This window comes from Pinus tabuliformis, chromosome 6 (genome assembly GCF_031772625.1).
Source record: "Pinus tabuliformis cultivar Carrire ecotype Pingquan chromosome 6, CPIR1, whole genome shotgun sequence".
NCBI lineage: Eukaryota > Viridiplantae > Streptophyta > Pinopsida > Pinales > Pinaceae > Pinus > Pinus tabuliformis.
The window spans coordinates 1294014260-1294026594 of NC_142292.1; the positions used below are offsets into that span (position 1 = coordinate 1294014260).

Here is a 12335-nt window from a genome sequence, read left to right on the forward strand (position 1 = left end):
GTTTTCTGCGCGAGTTTTTCGCCCGAGTTTCTTATGCGAGTTTTTCACCCGAGTTCCGCCTGTCGTTCGAGCTCATCCACACATTGCAGAACTCCTTGATCGAACTCGTAATGTTCGAATGATGGTCGTTTGCCTCCAAACGCCCTCCAACATATACAGTAGGGTGGCGGGTTATGTCACCCGGTCGACCCACGCCCAACGCCCAAGCCGACTCGTTCACAATGTGTTGTCTCGCCCAGGAGGAGGGTCGGCCCGCCCAACTCATGGAACCGTCCCCTCAACTCGCCCAACACCTTATAAACTTGTCCAAGGTTCATTTCGTTTCACATTTCGCATGAGCTCCTCGCACGCACTTCGCACGGTGGAGTCGCCCGGATCGTAGGTTCATACATCATATATCCTTATTGCTTAATTTTTAATAGTTTTCAGAGCTTGTGTCTTCTTGAAGCAATTTATTTAACTTTCCCTATATGCAATGTTTTATAGGAAAAACTATAATTTTCAATTTGACACTTTAACTGAATATCTCTTTGTAAATTTATGTGGCTTCTACTTACAATTGTGCAACTAAAACAAAGTTTTGTTCATTAACATTAACAAATTCAATTAGCAACGGGGGCACCAAAAAAAAAGAAAAAACAACAGTTGCGCTGTGTAAGCAAATATAGTCAAAGTACAATAAATAAACAAATACATGCCTCTCAGAAGTGTTATGATTGTCCTTAATGGTACATGTTATGCTTGTATTTATTTTTGTTGCTATAATGATATGAGTTAGATCAAATATACAGAAATAAGAAAAATAAGAGTTTCTAATTCCATAGGACAGAAGTACTTCAAAAATAAGAACTATATGATAGTACCATATTTTTTCTAAACATTTTTAACATTATCACATCATATCATATTTAAACTTTGTACATAATTGCCAGAGGACTGTACCGTATATTGTATAAACGTTATTAGTACTTGCATATAGAACTAATAATTATGCAAAATTTGTACAACTTTGACATATGCATCTGCAATTGCAAATGTCTAAACCATTTTGCAATAGAAGTCTTCTGCAATTTGATTTCATTGTAACCTTTACAAAATATAATTAGTATTATTTATGCGTTTTCTTAAACACTATCAACGTATGAATTTTTTCAGTTGCTGGGGCTACTAGTTGCAACTCTTATTCTCATTGTATTTATATTGGAGGACATCGGAAAATTTGCAAACAAGAAAATATGATAAGTTGTAACTCTACAATTAGAAGTGCCTCTCTACACAATTTTTTTTTAACATCATCGGTTGCTATATTACGATTCGAAAAAAAGAGGAGAAAATGAGACTGCTCTCATGTAATACATGATTATTTTCCGAGTGGTGCTGGGAGTGAAAGATTTACAACATCCTCCTGAGTCCTGCCACTTAGGATTTAAGATGAAAGCTAAGATACTATATATCCTGACAAATTGAAAAACTAAAAAGCGACATTTGCAGAACATTTTCACTTAATATTAAGGTGATTGTTGTGCCTGACTATGATAGATAAGGAGAAGCCTGATTTGCCAAATTGATATGCCTGACTGCTCCGCACCAATGAAGAGGAGGAGCCTGATTGTTTAATTGTAGATTCTGGTTGATCTGCGACAAAACTGGAAAAGAGAACAATTCCTGAGTGGACCGAGGCTTGATCCTGATGCGATGCCATGGGAACTCTGCCCTTGATGCTCTGTAATTGAAGGATGTTGCCCGAGTAGAGAATCCATGCGGGAGGGGTGCATACACCGAGCATATACCGAGCGTTATTTTGAGCAGAGTAAGAGAAAGGTGGGACTGTGTCGAGAATGCTGAAGCGGTGGGTTCTGGTGGGGCGACCGCCTAGCTGGAATCTCGTTCCCTTGATTTTTTGAACGCTCCTGAATCCTTTGTCTATCTTAATCACAATGAGAGAGTTAAGGTTCTTCGATCCTTCCGCTGCGTCTGTCCTTATTGGTTTGGTGCAAAGCTGGTTGAGAGAGATGCTGTAAACAGTCATGGCAAATATTGGATAGTCTCCACTCCGTTGCAAACTAAGCAGCCCTGCGATCTGGCACACGCCTTATTAGCCTGGTTATCTGCATCTTTGTTTAAGCTGCGTAAAACATGATGGAAGCGAAGATCTTTCATATGGTGAGCTAGACTTTGACAGCGGCTTAAAGTCTGCTGAAGGCGCACATTGAGGGGTTCTCTCTTCTGGGCCATGGAACTGATGACCATTGCTGAATCTCCAAAGATGGAGGCTGCTTTGATGCCTAGCTTCCCAAGCTGAAGAAACCCCTGATATAGTGCCAGGGCTTCTGCCCTGTTATTGGAGATATTTCCTAAACCCCATCCATATGATAAAACAATTTCTCCATTTTCATCGAGGATCACTCCTCCAGCCCCTGCAGCCCTTGGATTCGACTTTGAAGCTCCATAAAAAAAAAAGACTCTACCTTTTGGAATGTTGAATCCAGGTAGCAAACGCATTTTCTTTGAGCCTTATTTTCCAGTTCTAAGGGACGGCGTTTTGTCTGTTGCTAGCTATGCTACCTGTGTGCCTGTTGTTGTGTATGTCCAACAAGGGGCCAATGAAACTTCGTTCTTCCACACTGAGCTCGGTGATGTCTATTCCCCTCTGATTTTTGGCCTTTATGATTTCAAGGGCGAGACCTCTTATTTTACTGCAGAGGCTTCTAGCATTCGATCGCTTGTCCTTAAAATTTTTTTGGTTGCGGGCCAACCATAGATTCCATACCATGGTATAAGGGAGAAGGTCCCATACCCTCTTCGCTATGTTGTTCTTCCTTCTCTGCCAGGGGAAATTCTTTTTCCATTTGTGCAAGATTTCGCCTATGGTGATTTGGCTGGTCCAAGGAATCTGGTTGTTCTGATATAAGTTTCCCCAACATTCTGTAGCAAAGGGGCAGCCAATAAAAAGGTGAGGAATGGTTTCCTTTGCAGCCATACAATTGGGGCAGCGAGAAGGGCCGATGATGCCCCTCCTTTGCAGATTTTCAACGGTAAGAGTCTTGCCTTTAAGTAGAGTCCACATAAAAAATTTGATTTTTGGAAGAGCCTCGGACTTCCAAACAGCCTTCCAATGATTCCAGATAGGCATCGGGTGGTTGCTGCTGCAGAGGAGATGGTGAGCAGCCTTAATGGTGTATGAAGATCCGGTAGGGTCCCAGCTGAAGCCATCTAAGTCATTTTTTTTATAGGAGCTATGCTATGCAGGTGAGATTGAAGAGCTGACAAGCTGACTTTGAGATTGTTGGGAATAGCAGGAAAGGACCATCCAGCCTAAAAATGGGTTGGAGGTTCCCACTGAGAGATCTGATTCAAATGGTGGATACCAGATCTTTCGAAAAATGAGAGGATGGGGTTGACTCCTGCTTGTGTATTGATGGGTTGCTGTCCCAAGATTTTGTCCGCTCTAATGTTAATGCTGGCTCCTCCCTTAGGAATTTTGGAGGTATTTTGAGCGATTATGGGAATTGCTTTCTTACATAAGCACCAGATTTTGGTGGAATCTCTGTTGGGGATGTCTTGATCAAGGAGATGATGCCTTAGATATTTTAAATATTTGATTTCCAGGACCCTTTTCCACCAAGCAGGAAGACCAGTTATGAGTCTCCAAACAATTTTGCCTCCAAAAGCTAAGTTGAGAAATCTAGGGGATCTGATGCCCAGACCACCTCGGTCCTGGGGCTGAATTACATGCGTCCATCTGATCAGATTGATTTTTTTTTTTTTCCTGCTTCCCTCCTTGCCATAAAAAATGTCGAAGGATGCCTTCCATTTTGTGGTGAAAGGAGGCTGGGGCTTGAAGAAGAGTGAAATGGTATAGAGACAAAGAGGATATACCAGATTTGAGAAGGATGAGGCGGCCAGCTGGGTTCAGCCACATTGAGCCCCACTACTGGACTTTCCTATTCATCTTATCGATTATAGTGTCCCAAAATTCTGCCCTTAAGTGCCTTGTGCTTACAGGAATGCCCAGATATGAAAAACGAGACCAGTCATAGTTGCATGAGACCCCAAATGTTGCTGCTATATTGTGGAGGACCTGCACTGATGTGTTCCAGCCATAAACACAACTTTTTTGCTGGTTAACCAGGCCGCCAGAGTAATCCATGAATTTGTCCAGAAGGACTTTGAAGCGCCTAGCTATTGTGATGGAGGCCCCCCCAATTAGCAGGGTATCATCAGCAAATTGCGAATGATTGATATTCTTGACTCCATTCCCAAATTTTATTCCTGTTATTAGGCCAACTCTCCGATGGAAGTCCAACAATTTGCTAAATGATTCAGCCATCAGAATGAAAAGGTAGGGTGAGAGGGGGCATCCTTGTCTAAGGCCACGGGTGGATTGGAAAGCTTCTCCTGGTCTGCCATTGACAAGAGGGGTGATCCAAGGTTCGATAATATAGGCTTTGATGAGGTTCACAAAGCCTACGTCAAATCGCATCTTCTTCAGGACTGCAAAGAGATAGGAGTGCCTCACTCTATCAAAGGCGTTGGCCAAATCTAGTTTGAGAACAAATCCTTTCTCATTCTTGGATTGGCTCGAATGAATGGCTTCTTGTACTAGAAGAATGGAGTCAGTTATGTGGCGGTTTGCTATAAACCCCCCTTGGTTTTCAGAGATGAGGGATGGGAGAAAGGGTTTGAGGCGGGAGGCGATGACTTTGGACAGAATTTTGTAGGAAGAATTACAAAGAGATATTGGGCGGAATCTGGTAAATGAGGAGGGTCTGTTTTCTTTGGGAATAAGGGCCAGATGTGTGGTGTTGGTGAATCCCCCTACTTTTCACTTTCATTGAGTCCACTTTAACATTTTTATCAGATCTCTTTTAATGATTCCCCAGAACGTTTGGTAAAAACATATGGGGAAGCCATCTGGACTTGGGGCTTTATCAGGTTGAAGAGCCCAAACTGATCTTCTGACTTCTTCCTCGTCAATCTCTTTGGTTAAACTGTCATTTATTTGTTTGCTAATCCCCACAGGCAGATGTTGTAAAAGCTCATTGTAATCCTCCTGATCTTTGGTTTCTGTTAGAAGGTCTCGAAAATGCTCAGTTGCTGTCCTTCGAATGGCCTCCTGGTTTTCTTGTTTGTTTCCTTCAGCATCTATAATGTAGCTTACACTATTCCTTATCTTTCTAGCAGTTGTTTGTTTATGGAAGAATGCTGTATTTCTGTCTCCTTCCTGCAGCCACAATTGCCTAGATTTTAACCTCCATTTTAATTCCTCTGCTTTTTTAATTCGGCACAGTTGTGAATAGAGGTCGTCTTCTTGTTGTTTGCTTTCTTGGGTGAGTGAAAACTCTTCTATCGCCTTTTGCGTGCTATTGAGATTATTTTTAAGCTCCTTTTTTTCCTCTTCAGGTTCTTTATAGCTTGTTTTGGCCCATTCTTTAATGGCCTGTTTGGTTCTTTTTAGTTTGGACTCCCAGATGAATCCAGGGGATCCTTCGACATGCTGTCTCCAGGTTCTGAGAACGATTTCGTTTACTGCTGGTATGCTGTTCCAAAGAGAGCTATACCTGAAGGGTATTGGCCCCAAATTGCTGTGTTTTTCTAGCGTGAGTGTGATGGGAAAGTGATCTGAAACAGGGCATGACAGAACGCTGGCATACCCAACCGAAAATCTGGAAAGCAACGAAACGTTAATTAATATTCTGTCTAAACGTTCCATGATGTTGCCTGCTCCAAACCGGCGGTTGCTCCATGTATATCTCCGATTTTTGGGAACGATATCCATTAGATTGTATTCCTGCATAATGTTTTCCAAGCTGGTTCTGTAGTGATCTGCTATGAAAGTGCCACCTCTATTTTCATTGGCATGGAGGATTAGATTGAGATCGCCGCCCAATATGATGTTAGAGCACTCTTCTTCGTCAATATTGGACTTTAAATCACTCCAGCATCGATCCTTGTCTCTGTAATGATTGGGCACATATATATTGTAAATAATTACAGTTTTCATGTCTTCTTTGTTTTCTAAGACTGTTTGATCCAGTGTTGGTTGATGGTTTCCGACTTGCTGTTCCATATGTTATGATTCCACATAGTGGCTATACCACCTGAAGCTCCTCTTGCTTCACTGAAACTTCCTTTAAACTGTTTCTGCTGTTCAATGATACCATTCATTTCCCGCTGGCCTTGTTTGGTTTCCTGCAGCAAAATAATTCCAGGCTTCTCTTGGTGAATGAGATCTCTGAGGGCAACTATCTTGGAGGGGTGCCCGAATCCCCTGCTGTTCCAAGACAGGATTTTTATCATTGCAGGTGTGATGTCCGGGGTGGTGCTCGCCCCCCTTGTTCCTTATTGACTGTTTCTTTGTCATGCTGACTCAGGATGAAGGATTCTATGGGTGTCTGGGTTCCCATAGCGATGTCTTTCTGCGCGTTCTCGTCCCGATGCTGCTTGGCGGATTTCCTGCCCGGACCAGGCTTCTTGTAAGTATCACTCGATCCTCCATGATCTTTAGAAGAGCTTCTGGTAATTCTGTTTATAGGAGGATCCTGAAGGGGCTGAGTGGAGGTGATCAGGGGCAGGGAGGATTTAGGAGGGCTTTGGGGGTGGCTCTCATGGGAGGGAGGGTCAAGGGAATGGCCTTCAGGGAGAGAAAGAATTGAAAAGGGGTTAGATGAAGGGGGCGGAATAGGGGCGCTGGGGGAAGATTTGGAGGGTGCATGAGGGGAGGAGGGAGGATGGCCTTCAGCTGAAGTCGATGGGTCTGCTTCATGGGTGGCTTTGACCAGGGAGGCCGATTTCTTTTTTTTAACAACTTCCCATTGTTCCTCTTGAGAATCATTTTCTACATTAATAAGCTTAGTACATCGATTTGCAAAGTGGCTGTACTCGTGACATACCTTGCATTTGAACGGGATCTGCTCGTAGTCCAGCTATTGAATATGGCTCCAGTCATCCACTTTTAGCTTGATGGCTTCAGGGAGGCCTTTGCCGAGATCCATTTCCACACAGATCCGAGCACAAGCTTGCATGTTGTCCTTGGGCTCACTTCGGTCGACATATTTGCCCATTGCAATCCCTATGGCTCGAACCGAGTCATCCCCCTAGCAATGGAGGGGGAGGTGAGGGAGCCAGACCCAAATTGGGACAGCGCTGGGCACATCAAGCTTGGGATCAAAATCAGGGGTCCATTTGTTGAGATACATGCCCCTAGAATCCATGAAATTTGGCCCGTTTCTGAAGATTAAATCCTTGTCTTCTTTGGATTCAAAGTGAAATGTAAAATACCCTTTCCCACAGAATCTTATGGATATTTTCCCTTGTATCTTATCTGACCAGGTTCTCTCGACCCATCTCTGGATGGTTTTCGGAGAGGGCCAGAGGCCCGTGAACTGTCCAATGAGCCCTTTTTCTGCTAGCGAAAGAGCGGCCAAGCGAGGTAGAGTAGGAGGCAAGTGAACTTCTTAAAGGCCATCGAGTTTCTTAACAAATTTTGAAACAGTAGGTCATGGGCGCTGAGGAGGCAGTGATTTTACCAAGTTTGAAAAGGCCTGCTGAATGTCATTCCCCTCTGGTGGAGCCTCCGGAGGGGCCATAGGCGATGAATGAAGAACCAGTTGGCTGCGTTGCTGAAACCATTGGCCGCGCGCGCAGCAGCTCGAGCTCTCCTCCCGGGGGGTTGTGTTTTTACTACAACAAGTCGAAATGGTTAAAAAACCCAAAAGACACTTTCAGTGTGTCTTTGAGAAGTGCCTCTCTACACATTACTTGATTGAATAAATGGCAAAAAATAATTTGTATTTATTGATAGGAGAGCTTTGGTCAATAAAAATAGAACACGATTTAGCATATAATAAAATAAGCTTCTTGAAGTAGCTAAATGTCATTTCATATCATTAAAATCGATAGTAGTTGAATGTCATTTCATATATGATCTGCTCAATTATGACATGATTAAGGTGGTTGCAAGTTCTTTGCAAAAATGACGACAAAACGGGGGGGAGTTGAAAGCAAATATTTCATCATACAAAATACAAATAATTTCATACATTAGATGTCAATTTATGTTGTTTGTGAAAACAATTTGTTAATGTTCATTTTATATATTCTATAGATAAGAGAATAGAGCAAGTTGCAAAGATTGGTCAAATCTACGTGACAATATTCAAAGTAAAAATGCACTTCGTTATAAGTGTTATAAGAAACTAAAATATGTCATTCGTATAACAAGAATTGTATTCAGGTTCAAATTGTAATTACCATAACTATGATTAAAATAAACATCAAAGTCGAAACAAATTTTTGACAATAAAAAACACTTATTGAATATCCATTTTCATTTCTATTAACAAAAGAGAAATTATGTTCGAATTGTTCACAAAATTGGTAAACAATGTTAGAATTTTCACAAAGCAATGAGTTTCTAACAATAAGGTATATAATTTGAATAACAATAATACTATATGGCTACTCATAATAGCTATTTTGTTGATAGAAACACTTTTTCTGATATCGTAGTTCACTAGCATATTCACGACTACCATTTTAGTTCTTTTGTCTCTTTAACTTTGCGCCCCTGCATTGTGGAAAAATAGAAACAATTTCTCCGCAATTAATTAAATACAAATAATAAATGATAATGTGACTCTGAAACAAAGCTATGTGGGGCCAAAAAATAAGAAGAAAAAAAACCATGTGCAAATGTAAGGCACCTCGATAATTTTGGATAAAAAAAATAACATTCGATTTCTAAAGAGTTTATCAAAATGTTTATACCTAGGCACAAAAGTAAATGAATTGGAATCCTATGAACCGTTGTATGAAAAATCCATTTGCAGTGAAAAGTGAAAAACTGCATTCAAAGATTGTCTGAATTCATAATAACATATATAAAAATCTGAACATTTGATCACTAGTAAACAAAAAAACGAACATTCCAAGATTTAAGGAAACTTACACTATGTAAAAGCATATGTCCTTATTGCTTAATTATTAACTATTTTTAGAGCTTTCGTCTTCTTGAAGAAATTTCTTTAACTTTGCCTGTATGTAATGTTTCATAGGAGCAACTGTAATTTCCAATTTGACACTTTGATTGAATATCTCTTTGTCAATTTATGTGGCTTCTGCTTGCAATTGCACAACTAAAGCAAAGTTCTGTTCATTAACATTAACAAATTCAATTAGCCATTCCTTGCTTTCATGTGTACTAAAATCAACTATATTGTCAAATTCTGTTGCCTTTGACTGTTTCAACTTATCCAATTCAACTGTTAACATTTATCTTGAAATTAATCCAAAGTCATATGTGATACGTGGACCGTTCAAATTTTGCACAATTTGTACAACTTTGACATATGCATCTGCCCTTTGATTCTCTATGTTTTGATATTCAGAAATAATGTTCTCCATTCTTCTGATTCTCTGAGACCATGCAACTTTGAGTTGCTTCATTCGATTGGCATTTGGCAGTTCCTGCTCTCTTTTCTCTACATCAGAAACTTGAAAGAAAATAAGTCATTGTTCACGAAATACCTCTCGCCTTTGATATCACGTTTAATACGATTGACAAATTATTTATCTCTTTGTCCCAAATTCTCTAGGTCACAAGCTGCTCGCCATGCATGTTTAATGATTTGTAATGATTGGCATATATTTTTAATAATATATGTTTTCACCACACTAAGGAAGATGATAGATTTAGCAAATCTATAAGATGTGTCGTAAATAGTAGCTTTGGGCACTGCTATTGGTGTTGCTGATGAATTCATCAACAAAGGACCCAAATTTAGAGCATCTTCTAGGTCCTTTATTCTTGTTTTTAAGATTAGGTTTCCTATTTCCTTTTGACTAACAGAGTCTGCAAGCACGTTATTGGTAACTTGATGCAGCTCCATGATCGATGTGATTGCAACTCCAGAAAAAATCAACCTGCATCTCTGTTTGGTCTAAAACCTTATTGCTATGAAGCTTTACCCTTTCAATCTTCATATTTTTACTATTGCTTTGATACTCTGCATTTTTCAATGTGACAAAACCATCATAAAAAATAATTATAGAAATTTATGCTTTCTTGATTTGTAGCAAAAAGAACACTAATCAAATCAAGTAGCACAATGCTATCAACTTCTATGTTTATATATTCTTCAACATTTTCTTTTTCCATAGGACTTATGGAAATCATTATTTCACCATCACACACTTCTTCTAAAATAAAACTCTGATCAAGCTTTTCCCGTTATCTGATAGCTTGTCATGAATCAGTTCTTCATTTGTAGTATCTTTCGTCCTGTTTTCACTTGACAATGAACTCACATATATATCATCTATCCAATATACATATTTCTCTACAAAAGTACTGATAACTAGTTCGCGAATGATTTATACAACATCTATGGTTACTCCATGATTTCCATGAGTATCGTTTATGCAATGTACAAATTGATCTTCAGAAATATTGATACTTGATACTTCCAAGATATATTCGGCATCTATGACTAGAAACTTTTATTTTGTCGATGAATTTTGACATACTTCTCTCTGCTTTGTAAATTCTGGAAACAAGTTTCTATATCCAATTGTTTCCCATTGTACGTGAAATAGACCCTACTCATTAAAGGCTTTAATTGCTTTAGATTTACATAAATTAAAATGATTTAAAGTTTGTGCGTACTCTTTAACATTAGCCACAATTTTTGTTGGCATTATGACACAAGTGTTTTCCTTGATGGCAACTCACTCACAGGTCAATTCAGTTTTGATAAAAGGAAACTCACAGTACAATATGAATATTTAGAGGTAACAGGGTAGTGGTACAGAAGAACATGAATATGAAACTAAGGTCTATTGATCAGAATAAAGAAGGTGAAGGAAAAGGTTGATGTAAAGAAGTTTAAGAAGTATACATAGGTCCACTTAGTCAAAACGACGTATACATGTTGGTACATAGAACAAAAAGAGCATATACGTATACATGCACTCTCACAAGAGGAAAAACACGTACAGGTTGGAAAATCAAGGTTTTGGTCCGAGGCATTTGGTTCGAGGTATTTGGTCCAAGGTATTGGTCCTAAGTGGTTTTGGTCCAAGGTATTAAGAAAGGCCTAAAACTATATAAGGAGGAGAAGATCATTAGGCCAATGAGTGCAAAAAAAAGAGGTTTCTAAGGAATACTTCTATTTGAAGTATATTTTATGTTGCAGGGCTATGTTGGTGATTTGATTTGAAATATTTTGTGCACCTTGAATTCAATGTGGATCAGGATCATGAGACCTGAAATGACTTATCATTTAATGATATGATATTGGTTGGGCTAGATCTAATTGTGTACACCCATTTTATTCTTTAAATATCATGATCTGGGTTTGTCTGAAGTCTGGAATAACAACGAAGTTATGAGTTAGTATTTGCAGATCTATACGCTGGTTCGTCTCGATAGAAGCCCGTGTACACGCAGGTTCTACTCTTCCAAGTAGCATATACAAAGGAAAAGCCCTTTCTTTAGGTCTGATTGATCTATTTGATCAGTTCTGTTGTTTTACTGTTGTCTGTCAATGAAGTCTTCTTAGATCTGAATGAAAAAATGAATGCATAAGGAGTATGATATCTCATTGTTTGATTGTATAAGTGAGAAGGGTGATCTCTGCTACTGCCTATGTAAAGCTCTGTAAATTGATAGTATATGTTCAGTATATTGTTGGTTGGTATAGACTTGATTCAAAATTTTTATGTCTCAGTCGCTTTGAAGGTAAATGCAGGTTTGATTAAAGGAAGTAGCGTATACACGCAGGTTGGGTTCAGTAAAGTAGCGTATACATTCTAATGTATGATTTTTGAGGTTGCAGCTGATTCTGAATGATGATGCAGGTTTCTGGGTTCAACACAGAGTTCTGGTGACAATGATTTGACTATTTAGATTAATTGATTATTGGTTGATGCAGGTTGAATGTTCTGATGGGTCCAGTATGAAAATTTGATGAAACGAGGCCTTCATGTGTATTGTTGTGTACTGGGAGTATCCAGTCTGAAAATTTATGAAACTTAGTCCCTGGAGGAAGAGAGAGAAGGTCGTAGCTTTCTGTAGGCCAGTGCCTACGTACTAGTAAACACTTTGGCTAGTACAAGAGCTAGGGGGTTGTAGCTCCATTCCAGTAGAAGCTGGAAAATGAGAGAAGGTTGTAGCCTTCTATAGGTGGGTGCCTACGTACTGATATGAGTCTACACCAGTACAAGATTGTAAATAAATTTTCTTATTATTAAAAGAAGAGAGAGACAACAATAGCAGGTGGTTTTCACCCACATTGGGTTTCCACCTTAAATATTGGTGTTCATGTGTGTTTCTT

The 12335-nt window shown here is 39.5% G+C and overlaps 2 protein-coding genes across 2 annotated transcripts; both read right to left on the reverse strand.

The window, feature by feature from the left end:
* Positions 1-2025: 2025 nt before the first annotated feature.
* Positions 2026-2502, reverse strand: LOC149263347 (uncharacterized). The gene has a single exon (XM_089387726.1). It carries the CDS (start codon positions 2500-2502, stop codon positions 2026-2028), a length of 477 nt encoding a protein of 158 aa, XP_089243852.1.
* Positions 2503-3931: 1429 nt separating this feature from the next.
* LOC149263348 (uncharacterized) lies at positions 3932-4330 on the reverse strand. The gene has a single exon (XM_089387733.1). The coding sequence runs from the start codon at positions 4328-4330 to the stop codon at positions 3932-3934; it is 399 nt and encodes a 132-aa protein (XP_089243859.1).
* Between the last annotated feature and the right edge of the window lie 8005 nt (positions 4331-12335).

What these genes read in the sequence shown, in the direction of transcription:
- LOC149263348 (XM_089387733.1), bottom strand. Translation starts at nt 4,330, where the DNA reads ATGGCTGAATCATTTAGCAAATTGTTGGACTTCCATCGGAGAGTTGGC.
- LOC149263347 (XM_089387726.1), bottom strand. Translation starts at nt 2,502, where the DNA reads ATGCGTTTGCTACCTGGATTCAACATTCCAAAAGGTAGAGTCTTTTTT.